Source organism: Phaethon aethereus, assembly GCF_964289735.1.
Source record: "Phaethon aethereus genome assembly, chromosome: 10".
In the NCBI taxonomy this organism is placed as follows: Eukaryota; Metazoa; Chordata; class Aves; order Phaethontiformes; family Phaethontidae; genus Phaethon; species Phaethon aethereus.
In genome coordinates, this window is record NC_138586.1 from 22909158 (window position 1) to 22932855 (window position 23698).

Consider the following 23698-nt stretch of genomic DNA (forward strand, 5'->3'; position numbering starts at 1 on the left):
ATTTACCATTAAACAGAGCATTTGGTTTTTTAAATAAATAATTTTGTATTTCTTATTTCTATGCAGGTTCTTTTAACTGCCTATCTCCTCCAGTCTTTTTCCAAAAGAAAAATCACTTCCCTGCCACATCGACTGAGTTTAATGTTCTCCTTAAATCTATCCCAGGCTTCTCGTTTGCTCAGTGGTTGACAGCGTATTTTCAAAGTCTAAATATTAATCTATTTAAGAAAAGAAATGAAGCATTTTGGGGAAAAAAATTAAACTTTCAGATCTTTTTCAGAACTAGCAGTCTATTTTCTTCAATCTGTTTTTGATTTGAGTGAAACCCCATGTGCTTATTTTAAATTGACTATCAATGTCCCATTCCAGAACACAAACATTATAGCTCAGTAGAAGGTTGTGTCAGTCTTACTGGCAGAGATAAGCTGGAAATGAAGCTTATTCAGTAAGCTCATGATAAGAGAGCAGGGGCAAAATTTGTATTAAAAATACCACCCCAGTGATGTTTCCTTTGATTTTCACTGTATCACTGACTTTCAAAAAGCCCTAGCTTAGGTTTGCACCAATTCTTATGAAAACTACACAATCTGGGAGCATGAAAAATCTTGACTGCAATTATCGTGGCAAGAACACATATGCACACATGCTGCAGGTAAGCACGACTTATTTTATTGTACCCGTGAGGTGACCCATAAGCAAGCTCCTGTAGCTGGAACGAGCTGTGGACCAAGCTCTGGGGAACAGCAAGCGGCTCTCAAGGGCCCGAGCAGCCTCTCAAACGTTAGCAGGTGGGTTGTTCCATGAGAAGTCCATTTCCCATGATATTTTACCTTATTTATACTTGAAAAGAGGGACCGGTTTTCATTTTCAAATCAAGGGCATTGCTCTGGTGGACCTCAGAGGTAGCGAATCAGATAATTAATGACAGTATTGGAGAGTTAAATGGTTTTATTGATCTGATTCTTTTATGCCCTCTGGCTGCCTGCTTTTCAGGTCCTGGCAGGTTGGGTCTGAATACCTAAATAGTACATCCAGTTACAGAGGTTTTACATTCCTCTTTTCCTTCATGGGTCTCCAAAGAGACGGGAGAAATCCCTCTGCTGCTTCATATAATGCCCATATTGGAAGTTTTCTTTCCATGACACTTGGAAGGAGAGGGTGACGTTTCAAGGGAGAGCCAGAGGGAAAGGGAGGGAGAAGCTGGCACAGAAGGATGTCGGGAAGGGACACCAGGCACCTCTGAATCAGTAATATGAGGTGCTGCTTTAGCATCTACCATCAGCACGTTCCTCATGTTGTGTTACTCCCCATCCTTGAACCCTCACCTGTACGAATTATTGAAGTGATAGGAAATCACTGGACTTTAACAGTCCACGCACTCATTTACTGCCAGAGGAGCCCAGCGTTAAAGATAACATATATAAACCGGGTCTGTCAACAGCACTCTGGCCTTCTAGAACTACTAAACAGCAAGCCAGGGATTTGGGGGGTTATTTGTTTGCTTAGCACTGATGCTATGTACACCAGGGTCTTCTGATTAAATTTATGCAGCTTGTTATTAAATTAATACCAGCTGTGACAGAATAAAACTCTGCTGCGTGATCAAATTGACTCATAAAGCACAGAAAGTTCTCCTGCTCCCAAATTTGTTTCTTTCAGTTCACTTCAGCTGGTGCAGAAAAGGCCGAGACAGAACGACAGAACACCTCTATGCACCCCTCTGCCTACGTTTCTTCCTCCTTTTGAGCATCATCTGGAACGGCTCGGTTGAACAGGGCACACCACGCTGCCTCCTCTCCAAGTCACAGGAGACTCCTCTCTCTTCACCCATGCGTGCAAAAGCCAGCTGGCTACGGGCACTGTCCTTCTTCAGGTTGCTTTTGGGGTACTTTGTGTTTCCCTCAGCAAGAAAGTCTACGATGTTTTAACAGCATGAAATATGACTAAGAGGAGTTTTTGAAATATTTGTATATAAAAATATAAAAATAACAGAAAATTAGCTTTTTAAAAACATGAATGGTTTGGACTCTCCACAGAAAATCTCACAATTTCCACTATTCCAGAATATTCATTCTAAATAAGAACAATTTTTGGTGAATTGTCCGTTAGTACTGTCCACTTTCAGTGGCAGCTCTTAAGTCAAAACATTACAGAAGTACCTCTGTGAAAGAAGAATCAGTAATAAGGCTCCCATCCTGAACGAAGTGACACTTGCATTATGTCACCATCACCGCCAACCTCATTGTCTCCTGTTGTTGCCTTATACTAACAGCGATTGTATTGAATCATGGAAACATTTATTTTGTGATTTATGATCACCCAGTATATGGTGCAAAAAATTGCCTAAATTAACAAGCCTCTTTACACCCACAGCTACATGGCCCCTCATAGTCAGAATAAGTGCGTTTACCCCAATCGTATAGAAAGTGGGTAGACCTATATTTTGCCAACATCTCTCCACACTGAAGCCGGACTAATTGCACCTTGTCTTTAAACTTGACTCGCCGCAGCTGCCAACCATTTGCAATGGAAATCTGGTGTGTCACCAGCGTTCCGGGCCATCAGTAATTCTCACTGTTTCAGAGTCCATCTGCTGTAATGAACATTGCTGCAACTAGAAGAGCGGTGTAGGCAGTGGGCAACGCGTGCACATTCCTATGCCAGTGTTCCTCTGTCAGAGAAGACTGAGGAGGCCAAGCTGCCTGGCTCACCCCAACGGCTAACATCATTCAGCCTTCTGTAGCCAACTGCTTTTGCTTCAGAGATGTATAAATGCACTGGTTAGCGAATATCCCTTATTCCCTAATGTCTTTATCACTTGAATTTCTTTCTGCTATATGTAGATTTTACGTACAATGTGAGTCAAATACTCGTATTGCTTTTACTTGGCATCTGGTAAGAAAATTGCACTTTAATTACAACAGTGCTCTCCACAGCATTACTTTTAAAGTTCTCAGTAGTGTTTGTATCATACCTAGATTTACTTTGCCTAATGTTCTATTCCCTGAACTTCTTTTTAACATTTGCTTTCTTCTGCGCATCATGCGTGACTGACATTAGGAATGACTAACAGTACGGATCAATTCTTGTGATTAAAATTGATCCTCACTGCAACACATTCCTGGCATCACAGTTCACAAACCAACGCACAGGAGCTCATTTGGCTTGGTCTTGCAACCATTAGGTGTGGTGAGAATACCATTGGGTAGAGTAGAATTATTGCCGTGTCGAAATTACGGTATTTGATCATCAGGAGAATAAAAAGCAAGCTGTGCTTATGTACTTTACACCTAGCGGTAAAGTCGTATTTGGTTTTGAAAGCATTTTAGAAATGAGCCACTTCACAGCAAGAGCCTATGTTTAGGTTTTTTGTGCAATATGGGACCTCGGATACCATGAAAATAAAATGTACCTTTGTTTCCTCTTACAAAACATGAAGAGTAACACCTATTTCTGTAGGCTTAGCTGCAAGGCATCAAATGAATGCTAACTGTTTGTAAGACTTTGCATTGATGAGTCCATCATAAATGACTAACCTGTGACAATTACTATATTGGTCTATACCTGCGTGTTAAATCACACAGGAAAGAGAAAAGAAAATTAGAAAAGGGGCATGATGAAAAAAGAATAAGAGCAAGAGAAAGATTGAGCTGAAACACCATGGACAGAGAGGGAGAGTTTTGTTTATGTAATGAATGTTTTATACCTCATTGCCTCATTCCAGTCCTAAAAGCCAACACCACGTGTAAGTCTATGCCTTACAGTGGCAAATCCATATACCCCCATCGTGTCTGGAAATTGAATTCTACTGTAGTTCTTCAGCACTCTTATTTAATAATACTGATACTTTTATCTCCTATTTTCAGTTCATTTCTTTTCTAGCTCATCCTCTTGTGCAGCTTAGTTTGTCAGTTCTGTTTCACCAAAGTACTATGGAGGGAGCAACACATAATTCACAACTCAACCAAATTTAAGGAAAAATAAATGTCTGCTGCATCAAAAATGAGACAGAGATTGTGTAGGAGGGAAGGTGAGGGGAAGAAGCAGGAGGTAGACTTTAAATTGCTTCTTTTGGAAGAGGTTTGAGAATTGAGAGTAGGTAACTCAGAGTACAAAATGGCTGAGGTTCTAAAATGGACCTATCAAGAATTCAAATGCAAAAAGCAGGAGGAAAGCCTTCAGACATAGTGGCTGTGCAGGGTGATTTCAGCCAAATGAGAAGTAAGCAGTCAGTACTGGAAATCCACGATTCGTTGGAAGAAAAGTAAACCAATTTGTTTACAATTTTATTGGCTGGAAAAAGCCAACAACTGCATCTTCATCTTTCAAAAACACCGGATACAGGACACTCCTCTTCATTTTACAGAGGCAGAAGGTCTGTACCGATAGTTCAGAGATTAGTCAGCTGCTTTATTTATTTCAAAGAGGTGGTCATTCAGATGCCAAATAAGTGACTCAAATGTCAACATTATCACTATTCCTTTTTTCTAGATGAGACAGACTGGAGGGTCTTAGCACTGAGTTACCATTAAGCGATATCTCATTCTGCCCCCAAAATACAGCTTCTGGCCCGCTGAGGAATTACTAAAATGGAGCTGAAATGGAAAAGCCCAAAGGCAACACAGCCGCACAGCACAGGTATTTTGTTTCGATATGGTACGTACAAGGCGTTTACGCTGTGCTAAATCTTGCCAAAATAGGGCCATTTCCCTTCCACGCCTCTGACGGCATTACAGCCTGCCAGAGAGCAGCAGGGAGAAGTCTCGCAAGGAGCGTTCCCCGCCGCCTTCCACGTGCGGTGCTCTCGGGGTCTGGCCGCCGTTGTGTTCCTGGCATGCGGGACGCTGCCAAGAGGATGGAAGAGAAGCTGTGAGTCTTCTTGCAGCAGCCTGCAGTGAGCGCTGGCTGTGCCAAGGGAGTAAATTGAATCAAAGTGATAACACAACTGAAAGAGTTTGCATTGACTGGATCTTTCAAGGAAGACCGGGCATTTAAGATGTACTTGCTTCTTCCAGTCCCCTTTTAACCTTTTAATCTCAAAAAGCAGCACCACACTGCTAACCTTCTAAGACAAAGAATTCTTACTGTCCTCGAAACACTGTGCTTTTACTTGGATCTCCAATTAATTAAAAAAAAAGAAATCCTTAAATGGTTATGAAATTCAGAATCAAATTCTCCACTCTGTAGCTTTTGTGCAAACGCTCCCACCTACAATGGCAGCGATGGAACTACTTTTGGTTGACAGCAGTGCAAGCAGAAACAGAAGTTGCCCCATTTTTGCTGAGGGAAAATGCGTCCATCAGAATAGATTGAAATTGGATGGGGCTCCCCCGGCGCGAGCCAGGGAGGAGGGGAGATGAGGGAGCAGCTGCTAGCAAGAATTGGGGGAAGAAGTCTCCCTGTCTTCGTATGCAACGAAGAGTTGTGCTCCTCTCGCATCAGTCCCTGCACTCGGACCTTTAAAGCATAGAACTGAAATGGTTCAAACTCTGCCTCTTCCGTAGGCAATTCCCTTCCGCAGGAATGTCCAAGTGGAACGGAGATCAGAATTATCCCTGTGCTCCCGGCAATGGCACTGGGCTGTGTATCTGCAGATTTCCCCAAGCTGCAAGATCAGCATTTTAAGAGGTCTCAGTTGATATAATTTACCCTGCAATATTTATTCTTTTCTCCATGAAATAGTAAATTTCAAATGAAAGCAAGCAAAGAATATCCAATTCATATATTTTAATGCACTTTCAGTATGTTACTGTAATGAAAATGTTTACAAATATATAAAATACATAAGTTTCACTGCAACCTTTACTAACATCTTGGTACGTCTCTACATCTACACCCACAGTTAGACAAGATATTTAACTCAGGTTGCTGACGATAAGTGCTGGGTAATGTGTCTCTTCGAAATTTCTTTATGTTTTTTTAGTCATGAAAATTCAGTGATGTCAGCAAAAAATATATAAACTGTATTTCCTAGTAACGCTGCTTGGCTCTTAATCACTGCAACACTGGCAGGATTTGATAATAAACAGGTCAATAAACCTTAAAAACTGCTCTGCAGTTTAACCTTCTCAAAAGCAACAGGACGCTGTAGAGAATAAGCCACACCATCTGCAGATAAGCTCAAAAACATCAGGTGGAGGAAAGAGTGGAGACCACCTAAAGCGTGCATTTTTGCAGTTAGATGCTGTACTCTAGCATAACTATACTTAAACAACGTGGTGCTTGGAGTGAAATCCATCTCCCGTTGAGTCAACAGGAATCCTAGTACTTCACGTACTGTATACTGACATATAGCTGACCAAGTAGTTCCAAAGCAATAAAATCTATTTTTCGTGTGACACAACAGCAACCACAAATGTTGCCATGGCAATGATTGGGCTTCATTGGCAATATTTCATCTACAATCCACCTGCCATTGAAAGGGGGTTTTCAAAAAAATAAATTATTTTTGAAGTGTGATAAAATGATGCTATAAATGGTAAATGAAGTGTGGGTCAAAAACCCAACAGGCTACTTTCTCTAGACATTTGCTGTTTTAAAATTAGACAGCAATAATTTGCAATTTTTCATAGGTGTTTACCTGGTTAAGTTTATTCTTCAAACTGTTCAACTGACCATCCCTCTGAACTTTGTGATGTGAACTTTCACTTGAACTAACACCCAGCTTTTAAAGAACATCTTCTCTACCAGCAGCGTCAGGGTACTAACACGGTTTTCAATTTGCGAGGATTTCATAGCTTGGTTATGTCTTTCTAAATTTACTCTGGCTCTTTAACAGGGAAAGCTAGCAGTGTAATCAGAGGCAAGGAGCCTGATTTCATGGGGGCATCCATAAAGTCTTCTCCCTCCTGCCTCTGTTTTTCCCCCAACAGCCATGCAGGACGTTAGACGAAGGATATGAAATAGCGTCCAAGCATCTCTGCTGCTGCAGTTGCCGTGCACCGGTTTGTAAATGCTCAGCTTTGCAGGAGGCTTGTGTGCTCGAGAAAACGGGAAAGACAGGCAGGAGCCCACCACAAGTAGGATATTTCTTCAGCAGTCAAAAAAGAAGAGGGATTTAAGTTAGAATTTGGCTCTGTCAGCTTATGTCCTCAGCAGCACTGAAGAGGCTGTAGCCTAGTTGGCTCCCTCCTGCGTCAGCTGTGTGAATCTGATTTATACTTTTTCAGGTTTGACTGAGGTAAAACATGATATGTTCCTATTTCTGAGCAGCTTTTGCTGCTTTGTTCTCTAACATTGATGTGGATAATTAGGTCAGTTTTACTTCTCTTTGACATCACTGAAATGAGTAATTTTTTTCAATGTAGATGATCACTCTAGTAGTTCCTATCCGATGTTGCTGCCACCTCCAAATCATGTCCTAATTAATGAGTTCCAGTAACATTACAGAAAAAAATTATGGGTATTTGGTGATCTAGTGTCTGTTTCTGACCCTGGAAAACCTTATTCATTTAGGTAACTATTACTCACGAGAATTGTTGCGCAAGCTTCTAGGAGGCTGATTTCAGGAGGACCGCTCACGCAGGAGCAGTCTGCTCACAGTTAGCTCTCTATTAAATATGTTAAATCTCTGCTACATCTCCCCACAGGTTTGGCTTTAAAACCGTAGACAATACTACTTGCTTCCGTGAACTAGTGATATTGAGAATTACCTACCAACGTGGATCAGATCCAGAAAATCATATGCCATAATCGTGACTTTTCCCATCTCCTGTGAAGGTACTGTGACATAGACCTCTCCCGTGAAAAACACAGAGCAGTGCAGCTGGTGGTCACCACAAGGCTGTCACCGGTAGGTATTTCAAAGCTTTTACAGCCAGGATTCGGCATTCTTTATCATTGTGAATTCAGACTCCCGAGACACAAGCTAGAATAATTACTGCTACTAGCTTTGCTCAAAAGTGTCTTCTGCCACACTTATTACAGTTCATTTGCTATAAGTACTCCTGCATTATTACCAGATCTACAAGCTATTCATACAGGAATTTCGCACAGTGGGGGTAAACGAGGAAGCTGTCAGTTCAGATACATCACTTTATTGGCAGGGTTTTTTCCTGAGATGCTTCAGCAGAACACAACATTAAAAATGCAGCAAGCAAGCTGCCTTTCCTCGTGCTGTGAGGCCGCCGCTCGCTCCCACGCTGCCCATCCAGAAGCTCCCACCTTCACATAAGATAAGTTAGGGAAGTCCTCTGGACTCCCTGACCCAATCCCAAACTTCGTGTTCTGGCCCAAGGAATGACAGGTTTTTATTTATAAACAAATGTTTTTACGTGATGTTTTCAGAAGTAATAAAATGAAGGAAGTGAGGAAGCAGGATTAAATGTCCTGTTCCAACACCTATTCTGAAGAATAGACACCCATGTTTAGGACTGAGAGATAAGTTTATTCTCATGAAGAAAAAAATGTGATTTCATATTTGAAAGTTTAGCTAGCTATGAAGTAATAAATCGGCATTTTTTCCAAAGCGTTCTCGTATCTGAAGAAAGTGTCCTCTGATGGAAGATAAGTAGTGAAGATCAACCTTCTTAGCATTGTCCTGTTTTCACTGCTCCTAAAAGCTTCCAATTACCAGCCCTAAGACATTAAAAGACTGTACTCAGTTTGGAAGAAAAACCAGAATCTTAATATCTATTTGTGTAACATTAACAAGGACTATTTGTACACTGTAAAGAGTTTTACACATCCCATTTGAAAAACGCAGTCGCTTCCCCATTCTGAAGGCTAATGGCACGCAAAGTGAATCAGTCAATAAACCAGCAAGAATGTTCTTCAGGTTTTAGCAGGAATAATCTAGTTATCTTAGCTAGAAAGATTTGTTAAAGAAAAAAAGCTGTAGTCTGATAGTTTATTTCATTTAACTTAAATGATGAATGAAGCCTAAAATCCTCCATGGAAGACCAGGTCTTGAAGAGAAAAGTATCTTGGCCTGAGTCTAACTGCAAGCTATGCTCCTCTGAAATAAGGTGCGTTTAAATCTGAGAACCATCGTTACATTTACTCTGTAGCAAGCAAAGTCTGACCATGAAAAAGCTAGGGTTTGAACTTAGGGAGCAGAACACGTTGGGTATGAGTAAGAATACTTTTAGCTTTTAGCTTGAGTAGCTGCCAGTTTTGAATTAAGTCAAGAGCGATCAGAAATTAAGTTTATGACACTTCTCAGATGTGGGATGGCAAGACTATCACTTTCAAGCACCAGAAAGCTGATTTTTCTCCCATTTGCTGCTGCCAGACGAGATGAGAGTCAAACAGTAGTGCTGGCAGCTGTGCTTCTGGGGACGATACGAGATGATTATTAACTACCCCAGTGTTCTTCTGGGACAGTGTCAGACATGGAGATTTACTTTACAGTTGGCTGAAAATTAATAAATGATTGACTCAAGAGGTCTTTTAGTATCACAAAAGATTAGAACACAACTCCTCGGTTGCTGTAAACGGCTGATGTGCTCTTTGGAATGCCAGCAGGTGAGACTCTAGCCCTATTTACTGAAAGAAATAGAAAGCAATGAAAAAAAAATTACACTTTAAAACATATAACCTGTATTTTGTATCTAACGAGGGTGTATAACTTTTTACTAAAAGCATTCATTATACTTCATCCTGTTAAAAACAGTTAATTAAAACCTGGAGGCAATGAGAAATACATTCTTTTAAAGTGATCTGAAGGGTGAAAAAAGCCCTTCAGCTAACGATATGCTTGTGAACTTCATTTTTGGTAGTTCTGTTCCTGTAATTATGTTCTCTCTCACACTAAATTCAAAAGCAGAAGATTTTATTTTTTCACTCTTTTCTGGGTGTTGAACAGTTTATTACAGATGATGATCACGGCTGTCCCGTTTCTTTCTTTTTTGGAGAAGTGGGGTTTGGGTGGTGGATCTTTGCCTTAGAAGAGGTCTGTGCATAAAGTTATGCTGTTGTTAACATATAATACAATAAATGAGAGAGAGAGAACTCTTTAGTTCTTTCAGAATTATTGGTTCAGACTCTCAATCTTTTAATAATTGGACAGAACAGCACTTACTTTAACAACTTCTGTCTGAAAGACACCACCTCAGGAAAAAACCTGCATGTCAAGATATCAGAGTGACTCAGCAAGGTGACTCAAGAAAAAATTCAACTTGCTAGAGGAATTGCCACTTATTAAAACAGACTGTCACAAGCTTATAAAATGACATCTCCAGCAATTCAACAGCGAACACAACACACGTTTGATCTTTGTGCTCCAAGTGACCCAAAGCGAAATGTTGCACACACAGTGGGCTATCTTCTACTTAGGTATACTGAAATACATGCAATAAACTGCAGAATTTGGGAACTTTTTGATAAATAGGATAAAAATACAGTTTGGTATCAAATGCTTGTACTAAAGGCTTTATTATAGGTCATCCTTGGTGCTCTGAAGAAGATCAAGGTCTCTGTTCTTCAGAATATTAGCCTTGTTCCTGTGAACTTTCGCACTAACTGCAAGTCAATGCAAGTTCTTCCGGTAACTCCAGTGGGTGTTAAATCAGTAGCTTTTTTTTTTAGGTTATTTCTCTTTTTCTCAGTGTATTAAAATTCTGCGACTTAGTCCAGTCCTGTTCTGTTCAGCCTCAAAGGGAAGACCAGAGATTGCACTATTCCAGAACAGCCTACAGCTTGCAGGTCGGACGTACTGCGGGGAAGTCAGTGGAGAGATGCAAAATTTACAGAAATATTGCATGCGGTTTATAGTTCATTTAATTAGCTCCCTGGAATAACATTCTGCTTCCTTCGAAAAGTAATTCCACCAGTTTCCTTTGCTATTGGAAGACAAGAAAGAGTAGCAACAGAAAAATCTGACGTTACAAGTTTTCAATGCTTTCCTCAGTGCATCAGAATTTTATGTTATTTGCTTGCCAAGTTTAAAATTTATTCTCACTAAAAAAGTATTAAAGTGTATTAATATTGTATTTCATTATACTTGAAATGAAACTTAACACCATAACCTGAGAGGGTATAATCTTAAAAACAGAACAGTAGTTTTAAATGAAAGTATAAATAAATTATAGGCAAGGCCTATAAATAAATTATAGGTAAGACAAATACTATGTTATTCTTGCCCTACATATATAAAGATTTCATGTACGTGTATGCGTGTAAGATACAAATACATACATATATGACCTGCTGTATAATAACCTAGCTTTAGCCAAAAATGCAGTAACACAAACTATAGCACTATGCAGCAATTGGACACGTATTTATCTTTAAACTTCTGAATTAGTCCCATCACTCTTTTGGTTTGTTTGAAGGTTGTTTACAGAAGCTTAAATACATTTTAAGGTTCGTTGAGCCGAGGATATATACTTAGCAACAGGTAGAAAAAAGTATTGGTATAATGTGCTTTCCTGCTTTCTTACTAGGTATGTCCTTACATACCTTGTTTATTTTATATTTTATAATAAAATATATCAGTCCCTCTTGATATAAATAAAAATAGCCTGAGCTGTTCTGAAACTTGGCATATAGCATTTCTGTACCAGAATCTAACTGGAAAAATCAGCATTTTTTACCTCTTTTTCAGGGAGAATAAAAGAAGGCATATCCAATCAACTTCTTCATCTTTTCCAAACCAAATAAATACAATTCTGATTTTTTAACAAATACTTAGCTGATATTTTCGAATCTTGGGTTTAAATTCTCACTATTAAGATGCTCACTCCTCAGTTGTTATTATTACATGCTTAAATTTACACACAAGGAGTTGGTTTCTTAGCACGCACAGGATGACACGGAGTGCCCATCATTAAGCCTGTACGCAAGGGTCTACAGGACCGGGGCTTTAAATTGCATCTCCTTAGAACAGGGATCCCATTTTCTTTTGGTTTAGCCCATATTTAGTGGGGATGTTATTTAAACTGGGGATGAACAGTGAGGCGGCCAACATTGCTCAGGTTGGTACGTTGCTGGTGGAAAGGCGAGAGCTGGTTGTGAAGAACCGCAGATAGTGAATGACTGGCCAGAAAAATGGCAGATGAAATTCTGTGCAGATATATGTGCAGTGATGCATGTGGAGAAAAGAAATGTAATTTCCCAAATAACACAAAGATTCTGAGCTGCCTGTTACTATTCAAGGACAAGTGTTGGGTTATGATCAAACTGCATAGACTGAATAGACTATTAGGGGCTTCCATGAAGGAACGGGGGAACAAAATGGAAAACAATATTACTATTATCAGCAAAACAAGCACAATTTTATATGAAACCATTTCTCTGTGAGAAATGAAGCACGGAAAATGCTTGCAATGAAGCAAGACTGAGATAGGAATGGCTAAGGGTGTTTTCTGGAAATTTCTACAGAACAATGAGCGTCGCCAAAAGGGTGAATAGGGAATGACTGCTTACTCCCCCTCTTGTTAATGAACTGAGATGCTGTGATGAACCTAGCCAAGAGCAAGTTCAAAGCCAACAGCGGTACTTCCAGCAACGCACCGAAAACGTTAAACACAGGGCATTTAGGATGACGGAATTTTTCACAAATCTGAAGCTCTAGGTGTAAAATGCATTGAGCCATTAAATTCAGGATGGTGCAGAAACGTGTGGCTCAGGAGATACCTGTCCCTGGGTGCTTGGAGAGGCACTCCATGCTTGCCCGGTCCTTACGCTGCTCTGCAGACACCCACCATCAGCAGCCAGCCCTGGGTCCTGCTTTGGCTTAGGATGCGCTTTTACGTTCTCATGGTATTCATCAGCACACAGATGTACATGCAAGCTGTCCAAAGTTATGTATCACATTTCTTATCTCAGCTCTAGAGCTTTTTATACCAGTATCCCCCCCTTAAAACAGTTATTGACATCCTTTGCACTTTTTCCTTAATGACTGACTCTGTCTTAACTCTTCTGAATTGCAGTAACTCCCTTAAATTCCTGTAGTGGCTCCAGATACACTTTAAGCAGCCTTCAAATATTACAAAGCAAAATGTACTGTTCTTAACGCCTTTATAAATGGATAGGGAAGGGCCAGAACAGCTGCCAGGGGAAGTAATTTCCATCTGCTCCCGTGTCCCGGTGGCGGGCGCCCAGCAGCCAAAGCCAAGGCAAACCCCTCACGCCTTCCACCCCACGCCTCAGGCGGCCGAGCCCGGGCCTCCCCGCTCAGCAAGCGGCCTGCCCGTCCGGGCTGGGGGCTGCACCGCCCGTCCCTTCCCCGGTGCCGGCCATGGCGGTGGCGGAGCTGACGGAGAGACGGCTGAGGGAGAGGAGCCGAGGGAGTGACCACATCAGTGGACAAGAGAAGAGCTACCGATGTCGTCTACTGGACTTCTGTCGGGCCTTTGACACGCTCCCCCACAATGTCCTTCTTTCTCAGTTGGAGAGAGGTGGATTTGATGGGTGGACTGTTGGGTGGATGAGGAGTTGGTTGTATGGTCGCACGCAGAGGGTGGTGGTCAACAGCTCAATGTCCAGATGGAGACTGGTGATGAGTGGTGTCCCCCAGGGGTCCCTACTGGGACCAATACTATTTAATAACTTCATCAGTGACGTAGTGGGATCGAGGGCACCCTCAGAGAGTTTGCAGATGACATTAAGCCAAGTGGTGCAGCTGATGTGCCTGAGGGACAGGATTCCATCCAGAGGGACCTGGACAAGCTCAAGGAATGGGCCCGGTGAACCTCATGAGGTCCTGCCCCTGGGTCGAGGCAACCCCTGCTATCAGCACAGGCTGGGTGTGAAGGGATGGAGAGCAGCCCCATAGAGAAGGACTTGGGGGTCCTGGTGGGTGAAAAGCTGGACATGAGCTGGCAATGTGCGCTCACAGCCCAGAAGCCAACCGTGTCCTGGGCTGCCCCCAAAGCCACGTGGCCAGCGGGGCGAGGGAGGGGGTTCTGCCCCTCTGCCCCGCTCTGGGGAGACCCCCCTGCAGGGCTGCGTCCAGCTCTGGAGCCCTCGGCACAGGAGAGACACGGACCTGCTGGAGCGGGGCCAGAGGAGGCCCCAGCGACGCTCCGAGGGCTGGAACAGCTCTGCTGGGAGGACAGGCCGGGAGAGCTGGGGGGGTTCAGCCTGGAGCAGAGAAGGCTCCGGGGGGACCTTAGTGCCGCTGCCGGGGCTGAGAGGGGCTGAGGAGGAAGATGGGGACAGGCTTCAACGAGGATGCGCGCGACCTGCCCTGACGACAGCAGCTGTCGCGCGTGCCCGCCTCCGCGCTCCCGCCCCCCCGCCACGTGACCAGCAGGCGGCCGCGCGCACGCGCGGCCCCGCCCCGGCGCGTCTGCGCGTAACGGGGCGTGCCGGGGCGGGGTAGCCGGAAGCTGGAGCCGCCGCAGCGCCGGGCGAGGGGCTGAGCACCGGCCGCGGCGTCGCGCCCCCTCCGCCGGGCCGGCCGGAGTGCCGCGGAACCGTCCGCCGCCATGTCCAACATGGAGAGTATCCTCGGGGCGCGGATCTCGTCCGTGCGCGCCCGCCGTGAGGCGGTGCTGGGGGGCGGGCGCGGAGCCCCCTGGGTCGTCAGTACCCCCTGGGTCGTCGGTACCCCGGCTGCGGCCGCTCCCTGTCACTGTTGGCGCACCGAGGCTGGCGGCGCGGAGGCGGCGGCGCTTCCTTGCGGAGGCCCGGCGGCTGGCGGCCCTCGCGGGATGGGGACAGGCCGCGGCGCGGGGCCTGGCCGGGGCTCGGTGCGGGCCGGGCCGAGCCGAGAACCGGCCTTCCTGGGGCCGGTGCCTGCTGTGGGGCGGGTGGGGGTGGCGAGCGAGGCCTCTCCGCCCGGGGAGGGGCCCCCGAGACGCGGCAGGGTGCGGCGGGAAGGAGGAAGCGAGTCCCGGCCCTCGGCGCGGCCGTGGCTGGGGGAGCGGGGCCTCGCCTCAGGGGGACAGGGCTTGGGTGCTGAGCGGGGAGCTGTGAGGGTTGCCCTCCCTGCGCGGGTGGGGAAGGGGCGTGGGAAGTGCAGTCTCTCTTACCGAGGCAAGGTCAGCGGCCCTCAGCTGGGAGGCGGAAGGGGTGGAAGGCGGTGTCGGCTCTCCAGGGCTGCGGTGCAGTCGCGGGCAGGCAGTGCGGTTTGCGGGGCAGAGTAGCGCGGACTGTGCGGCAGGGACAGTGTCGGCACTGGAACCATGTCAACCTCGCCGGCTGCCCCCCCAAACAGCCACCGCTGTCAGCTGAACAAACCCGGCGGTGTTTCCTGCTATTGAAAAGAAGTTACATGGGGGGAAAACCCTCATGGGCAAATTTAAGTTTTCTTGCTGGATAAAGCTATCTTAATGCACAGGGGTAGGGAAAAAAAGAAAAAGCCTTAAAGATTACAGAGGTCTTGGTGTGGTTGAGTTGTGCTGGGCCTGGCCAGTTGTTATGGTGGGGACTGACGGGAGTGCTGGAGCAGGTGACTGTGAGTCACGGTTCCTGGTGGAAGTTTGGTTTCGCTTGGGTTACGGCACGTCGAGAAAGGCAGTTCAAGGGAGGAGCGTGTGCTCATCATGGGATGGAAGAGCTGTGGAGGTGGCAGGGTGAGCTGTTTTAATGTAAAACGTAAATGCCCCAAGTTAGTAACTGAGGAATATATTTCAAAATAAACTGCTCTGAAATGCTCTTTCAGTGCAATTGGTGTAAATAGGTGGTATCGTGTTTTTACCTGGTTGTTCTGGTCTCTGACAGGTTGAATGAACAACCTAAAGGTATTTTCCTGTTTGGTAAATTACTTAATCTGTGGCTCGGTGCAATATACTTATTGCTGCTCAAAGGGACAGTGACCTAAGCAAAGAAATATAAATACAAGCTGCAATATTAGTGTTACTGGTAGCTACCTTAATAGATCACCTAGATGTATAGACACAGCTGTTAGCTTTTTGTAGCCTGTTTGTGATTAAATTTATAGGATAGGATAACAGACTTCCTAACGTCTTCAGGTTGCTGTCAGAGCTCTAAGATGCATGGCTGGACTTTAAAGGGGAAAAAAACCAGTTCTGGAATAATTTATATACTCAAAATGTTAAAGAAACTTCAAGTACCCCATAATTTCAAGCTTTATCTGCTTCCATTTAACTGTTAAGCATCTTAGTACTTGCTGCATCTGCCTCTTGGGATACCAAAAGGTGGCATGAAAGAAGCCAATAGAGCTTTGTGCTTCCATTATCTTTGAGAAAGACTGATACTATTTTGAAACTTTAATCAACAGTATTTTAAGAGTATGTTTTTTTTTAATTGTTATTTTTACAGCATATACTTTATTCTCTGTCATTAACAGTTTAATGCAATCATTTGAAGTCGCTACGAAGGCTTGTTCTACTGTCTTCTCAGAGCTTTCAGCTTAAGCAGGACTTGAACTTTTTGAAAAGAAAAGTCTTTCTTGCTGACTTAAGTATTCTTTCCCTAAAAGTCAGATGACACAACTGTCAGGGACCCCAGAATCACTCACATGACCCAGGGCTGGGAAGCTGCTCTCTAAAGGAGCTGCATGAGCAATTTAAACCTGAGATCATGCTGTGGCTTGAAAGGGCAGCCCTGCCTCCTGGTTTGTACCTGGGCCTGGTCAGCCAAGCCAGTTTGCTATTCCACTGTTAATTTGTCTCTTGTTCCTCGGTGGCTTTTTTTTTCGGATAGGAAGGTTCCAGGCAGGCCAGTAAACTGCACTTCCATCCCCCTGAGAGTCAAGGACTCTGGGTGCATGAGTGAAAGTAGCTGGTAGAGTAAGAATTCCGGTTCCTCTTGGGGGATGTTTGTTTTGTTGTATTTATCAGTGTGAAAAATGGAGCCCGTTTGGGCTCTGAACTTATTTTTTTATGGCCTTACCCAGATGATAAGTGACATAATTGTAAAGCAGCCTGGTAGGTCTCCTTATTGTGTGAATTTCAAGGGCTTAAATAACATTTTCCAAGTTTAAATATCACTAGTGGGGAAACACAGTATACACTAGGTTGGGTAGCACTTCGAACAGGAGAGCAAAATACTACAATGAAAGGATTGATCTTGTTCTTGAACCCTTAACTTGCGCTGCAGAACACCTGTTTAATTTGAAGTTTGCTGCAAAGGAACTCAACAGGAACTCCAAAAAATGCGACAAAGAAGAAAAGGCTGAGAAAGCTAAAATTAAGAAGGTAAGCAGTGAGTCTGAAACAAGCTCTTTAGATCTGTTGTTTACATACTGTAGCAGGAAAACTTCTGGTGTTTTTACCATTTTCCTGGTATGCATGCTGATAATATTGCAATAGATGCTTGTAATTTAAAATATATGACTCTGAATCTTCCCATACTTATTAATAAATGTGAGGATACATTCTTGTGTATCCTCTTGTACAGCTTGTGGCATTTTCTTCCTGACAAGATTGTCTTGTATGTATTTTGTTAGAGACTGTTGTTCTCAAAGTTAAAAATATTTAATCTTAATGTTTATCATCTTGTATTAAAAGGTCTTATGAAGAGGAACTTCATAAGAGCTTTTGAGTCCTTGAAGTAGTAAAGAGAGAGACTAAATTTGTTTGACTGTATTTTTGTCCATGAAATGCAACCATACCAACTGTGTCTGTGTTTGGGTCTTGATACTGAAAACGATGTTAGGAATGAGAAAACTATGTTTCTGTAGCTCTGTAAAACCTCCTACTTGAACTACATGCTGGTTACCTTCCTTGGAAAGAAGTTAGGGGTTCACATCTTGAAAAAGTTTGAGAAGTATTGGGGGAGGAGGGAGGGTTTTATTTTCTCTTTTAATAGAAAAGATATTAGGATGAATTGATGCTTACTTAAAGAAAAGAAATAGGCTGTTCAGAAATCATGTTTACAAGAGCAGGGAAGGTTAAAATGCCCTTTTTTTTTTTTTTTTTTTTTTCATTTTTCAACAGGCGATTCAGAAGGGTAACATGGAAGTCGCCCGAATACATGCGGAAAATGCAATCCGCCAGAAGAATCAAGCCATCAATTTCTTGCGCATGAGTGCCAGGGTAGATGCTGTAGCAGCAAGAGTTCAGACTGCAGTGACAATGGGCAAGGTAAGTCTGCTTTCACAAATCTCTTGCAACACTGAGACCTTTGATCTTCCTAGAAGTTACTTAATTCTATCTATAATGAGCTGAAAAGGCTCAGTTTTGGTTTCAAACGTAGCCAATAGTAAATCAGGTATTGGAATCCCCCTGGCAGCTGCTGTTTAGAAATAGATCACTACCCACTATTTTGTAGCTGGTAACTTCTGTTAGTTGTTACTGTTCATGCTCCTGAAGATGCAGCGTGTTTTGGTGGTTATACTGTTAAGATTATTTTGCAAAGATACCGCTCTAATTGCAAATTCATACAGCCATGATGTAGGATATGCGATTACAGAAATTTTTTTAGCTCTACTGCTCTTCAGCCAATGAGTTTATTCTGCCATGTGATCTGTATGCCAAATGTATCCCTTAAACATTTGACAGGTCTCAAGACCCATAAAAGTTAATGCCATATACACCTCAGTTTTTAGTGAATTTCAGCTCAGGATGCATATTTCAAGTGGTTGAGTTAATTTATAGAATTTGAAATGGTGGGAGCTATAAAAAAGTGACATTCTAGATGGCAATAGTGTGTGCCCTACTGTTTGATGCTGTAGAAACTGCAGATAGAGACAAGAGAGCTTGGGAAGAAGCTGCTCACACTTATTTCTTTGTAATAGTTTCCTTTTCCTCATTTCAGGTAACGAAGTCAATGGCAGGGGTAGTTAAGTCTATGGATGCCACACTGAAGAGCATGAACTTGGAAAAGGTGAATAGACTTGCTTTTCTTGGAGGTGGACGTGAAAAGCAGAAAGGGCAATGGACACAAGTTTCAAAAAGGGAAATTCCGATCAAGAGAAAAGGTTTTGCAGTGAGGTTGGTATCCTCACTGGATATTCTGGAACAGGTTGCCCAGTGTGTTTGTGAGGTCCTTGTAACTGGAGATGCTCAGAACTTGACTGGGCAGGGTGCTGACCAACCTGCTTGAACTGCAGTCTTAGATCAGCTTCAGAGTTGATGCTGGGAGAGGGACAAGCTTCTGACCCCCAGGAGCTGCTTGCAGCCTTCATTGTAGCGTGATTTTTACTTTTGCCAGTTCAGACATTTTTCCCTTCCGTTACCTGCAGGTCATTGATTTGATTCATATTTTTAATAGATATCTGCATTAATGGATAAATTTGAGCATCAATTTGAAACACTAGATGTTCAGACACAACAGATGGAAGACACGATGAGCAACACTACTACGCTAACGACTCCACAAGTAAGAATAGTGATTTTTTTTTTAAAGGTGATTTTAAATTGTCTAAACTGTGTGGAAATGGCTGATTCTCTTCTTTCTGTCTGCTTTGACACGTAGCGGTAACTGGAGCCTTTTCACTTTTGCTTTGTGGTGAAGAGACTATTTCGAATTATAGTCACAAGTACAGAGGATCGCATACATGTATTTTAGTCTATTTCACTGTTATATAGCAGGCTTTATATCATATTATATCTTGAAAACTTTAACCTTCCTACTGAATAAGTAGTGTTTTGACAAGTTCTTAATGACCTTCTGAACCAGAAGACGCTGCAGCATTAATTATCAAAGCAGAATATGAAGAATATGAATAGTTCTAACTCCCTGATATTAACAAAATTACATTATTCGCCCTCAAATTAGTAGTAGTATGTGGGATGGAAAGGTTGTCATTACCTACTTTCAATTTATGGGCATGTATTTATTAAAATAAATTCTTAAACAGTGCTTTACATAGTTAAGAATTCCTAGCACCTATCCCCTTGTGCTATTTCACAAGGGGCTAAATGTCCTATTCCAACAGAAGTTTTCACAGCAGGAAGTTTACTGGAGGTAATACTTTGTAAATAAAATAAACCTAAACCCGAATCCAATAAACCAAATCTATTGGAGATGGGCTTTTTCCCATATTGTGCAAAGCAGTATTTTAGTAGCCAGTAATCAGCAGCTGATAACGCTTAAAATATTCAAGTATATGTTTGGGTTTTTTACAGATAAGTTTTATTCTTTAGAAGCATTATTTCAGAAGCTAGAGTTCAATTAATGGGGGTTTAACAGGCTGAGCGCCGCTACTCATTATTGTTTGAGTTCATACAGGGCCCTCTGGTGGTTGAGCACAAAAGTGTTCTGTGAAGGACATCCACTTTTCAATCAGTTTTGTTAAAACGATTTCTGTTCTGTCAGGACTTAACAGAAGAGCTCATCATAAACTACAACATGCAGCAATCAATTTTGTTTTCTTTACCCTAGAACCAAGTGGATATGCTTCTACAGGAAATGGCAGATGAAGCAGGGTAAGTAAAATTTTGAGCGATTATTTCTTGAATAAATCTTGGTTCCGACAGCCCTTCCTGATTAACTCAAAGGTTAGATATCCTTGTTTTATATGTGCTTGTCTCTTGGAAGCAGAGAAGAATCACTGTTTTCCTTTCGCCTGTGGGCATCATTCTCGTAATAGTTTAGTTGCCGGCATTTCATTCTGCTTTTACTCAAAGCTACTGTAAATGTCAGGGTGCAGGGGTCATTGTGCAAAAGCCTAAAATCACATGTCAATTCTGTCAGGATAGTGTTTTATTACTTACTTGGACTGGCTTTAGCATTAGCAATCCTTGCCATGTTTCTCCACACTTTTCCTCTCTTTTTTTTGTTTCCCTCTCTTACCACATTAAAACTTCCTGTAGTTCTGCTCTCACAAGCCAGACATTACGAAACAGGTCATCAGGACATATTTAAGCCTTTGGGGTATACTGAAATATTTCAGAGAATTTTTCTTGCCTTCTTGGTGATGTGTAAGTTGGAAGCGTCGCCCTGTTGGCTTGAGGCTAAATACTTTTGACAAATTTTTAAGTAAAACTTTTTTTGTGAGTGAACTTTTTGTCATTTATAGTATGCCAGGTATACCTCTGTTAAACAGAAATCTTGCTCAGTCCTCATTAAGCAGAATTTATATAGCTACTGCTAGTTATAACATATGACTTGTAGTCTTGGTAATGAGTCAAATGTACTGATCAGGTTGACTAATTAGCTGGAGTTCAGTGTTCACGGGATCCTGGTGGCCTCATGCTATCTCAGTATTACTCTGCTTGTCAATTATTGTGCTTCTTCCTTCAGCCATGTATGCTTGACTTGTTTGTTTTGTTTTCTCCTATTAGTCTTGATCTGAACATGGAACTACCTCAAGGACAGACGGGTTCTGTTGGTACAAGCGTTGCCTCAGCAGAACAGGTAAATGTTAGATTCAGTTGAAATCAATGTTTCTAGAGAAACGTGACAGGAGAATTAATGCTTCACTCTGTTAAAACAGGCTTGCTAAATTGTAATTATGTTTTAGCTGTCCAAAAGAAGTAGTGTGTAGTTAAAACAGTCTTGCAATCAAAATAATTTTAACAGTATGTTTGCTTAGTAAATCCAGAAGGTGTAGATGTTTCAGCTGTATTTTTGCATAGTTATTTTGCAGAGTTCCAAGCAGTTGACTCTCCTACCTACTCCAAGTTTAATTAATCCAGCTATCTCCCGTAGCATACACGAGGCCTTTGGGCTTTTTGCCCTTTAATGTGTGAAAGGTCTTATGGGACTAGTGCAAAGGATTCCACATTTGCTCTAGATGGATAGCTTAGAATTTCTTCTGCCTGAGCAGATCCTGATGTCAATGTTGCACAGATCTTTTGGTGAGTTGCTTTTCCCGTTCTAGGGGAATATATTTGAGGGAATGGAAAGAGAATAGTGTATTTCTGTCATCCTGTCTTTGTGGAGGAGGCTTTAGAGAGCCTTATCATAACTGAACAATGTTTGGGAAGCCCCCAGTATTTCATATTCTTTGAAAAGTTCTGTTTCACCTTGTACCAGGCCCTCTAAAACAAATAGACCTACTGCTATCTCGCTGTAGCAGTTCAGCTGGATGCTAGCCTTGGTCAGTCAAGGCTGCACCCAGATAAGGATGCAGTTCTGTAAGAGCTGATTTGCACTTGCAAAGATAATACATCAAAAAAAGCACCCCAAAACAACAAAACCCAGCTCTATCTCTACTTGATATGTTCTGAAACTCCTTCCTAGGTATCCACTGCTGGAGATAAGATAGCTGTATGCACCTCTGGTTTCACCTGGTACAGCCATTCTTGAGGTCTTAAGCAAATCTTATTCACACTTGCACATGAGATAATTCCTTGTCATTTGGACATGAGATTGCTTGACCATTGCAGGACTTTGCAAAAATTAACTGTCATGTTGCTGATAGCTGGTTTCTTTGTGTTTTATGGTTCTGCAGGATGAGCTGTCACAGAGACTGGCCCGCCTACGTGATCAAGTTTAAGTTAAACAAAGCTGCAGTTCTTTGTACATGCTTTCAAAATACTCCTTCTGTAACTAACCCTTCACTATGCTAGAAAGGTGTATACCATATGGCTTGGGTATATTTGTAATATAGGGTACTTCACTCCTGGCTTGCTGTTCTTTCTAAAATACATTAAGTAACCCAAAAATATCAGCTCTCTAATGTCCTTTTCTGTACATTTTGAAGTTGATATATTTTTCGCAAGCTTTTTTCACAAAATCAACTTGATATTCGAAGTCAGCTAGGAATGTTGGTACATTCTAGCTAAAAGAAAAGCAGAGTGTCATTGATATATATTTTAAATTATGAAGTGATTTTTTTAAATTATGAGAACAGTTTATGGTTGGAGAACTGATGTATTCAGTTCAGATGATTATTGTAGATAAATTTTCTTACACAGCCAAACTCCTGGAACACGCAAAGGTAGGCAGGCATGGACTTCATGGAAAAGACATGTGTTAAATAAGTGGACTTCAGTCTGGGCTTTTTAGTCTTTTAAAGCTAGGGTAATTGTGCTGAAATTAGTTGCTCAGTTAAAAAATGAGTTCCCAAAAGCTGTTTTCTTATAATTGGGAACTTGTGTGGGGTCATCACTTTTAGTACAGGAGGAATAAAATATATTTTTCAACTCTCTGTCAGTTTTGTTGGATGTGGCAGCTTGCTTGTTGTTTCATGTCCGGTGGTGTAGCTTCTCCATTTTGCTTTCTTCTCAGTATCCTGGAGTGCAGCCAGTTCTGCCACTCACCTCTATTTCTACCAACATAACATCTAGTTTCTGTTCATAGGAAACTCATGCTATCCATTTTTTTAGGCTTAGGCTGAGAAGCCTTATATAAAGTAACTGAAGTCTGCTTTTCTCCATTCCTTCTTACCCTGTCTTTGCTTTTAATCTAGTCTCTGTTTTTATATATAAGAGCAAGTCTTGTGACCGTATTCCACACTTCAGTGTTCTTCCATATATGAAAAAATACAGAAGTGCTCTTCCTCAGGTTCAGATCTTCACAGTCCTCCTTCATGGGTCAAGGTCCCAACCCTGGCTTCTCTAACTGGGACTCTCCCTTAGATCAGCTATTCCTCCTCTGCCCCTCACGGCAGGTGAGTAGTAGATGAGTAGGATATTTCTGACCAGTAAGAGAGAATCTACTGTCTGTTTTCAGTAGTTGCAAACTCTGGCTGCAGTTGTGAAGTAAGGAAATGGTTGTAGAAATTTATGGCTGAGACTGCTTGTGATGTGTTGTGATAAACAGTGATGGTACAATTCCCTTTCTGACTTTCTGGGCTTGTGTTTTTGCTGTATCTTTGTAGGGGTGAGGGAAGGTGTGAAGCACTAGACTTACAATTAGTTCTTAATTTGCTGGTGTTCAGGATCACATGGGTTTTCCAGTGTTGGGGAAATACTTAAGAAAAGAAAAAAACATTGCTTTTTTAGTCAAGCAGGAT

At 42.4% G+C, this 23698-nt stretch overlaps 1 protein-coding gene across 1 annotated transcript; it reads left to right on the plus strand.

The window, feature by feature from the left end:
* Window positions 1-13180: 13180 nt before the first annotated feature.
* Window positions 13181-22237, plus strand: CHMP1B (charged multivesicular body protein 1B; the record flags this gene model as incomplete). The annotated part of the gene is made up of 8 exons (XM_082004203.1): window positions 13181-13329; window positions 16889-17048; window positions 17790-17936; window positions 18610-18678; window positions 19066-19173; window positions 20179-20222; window positions 21081-21153; window positions 22193-22237. The coding sequence occupies 8 exons, from the start codon at window positions 13181-13183 to the stop codon at window positions 22235-22237; spliced, it is 795 nt and encodes a 264-aa protein (XP_081860329.1).
* Between the last annotated feature and the right edge of the window lie 1461 nt (window positions 22238-23698).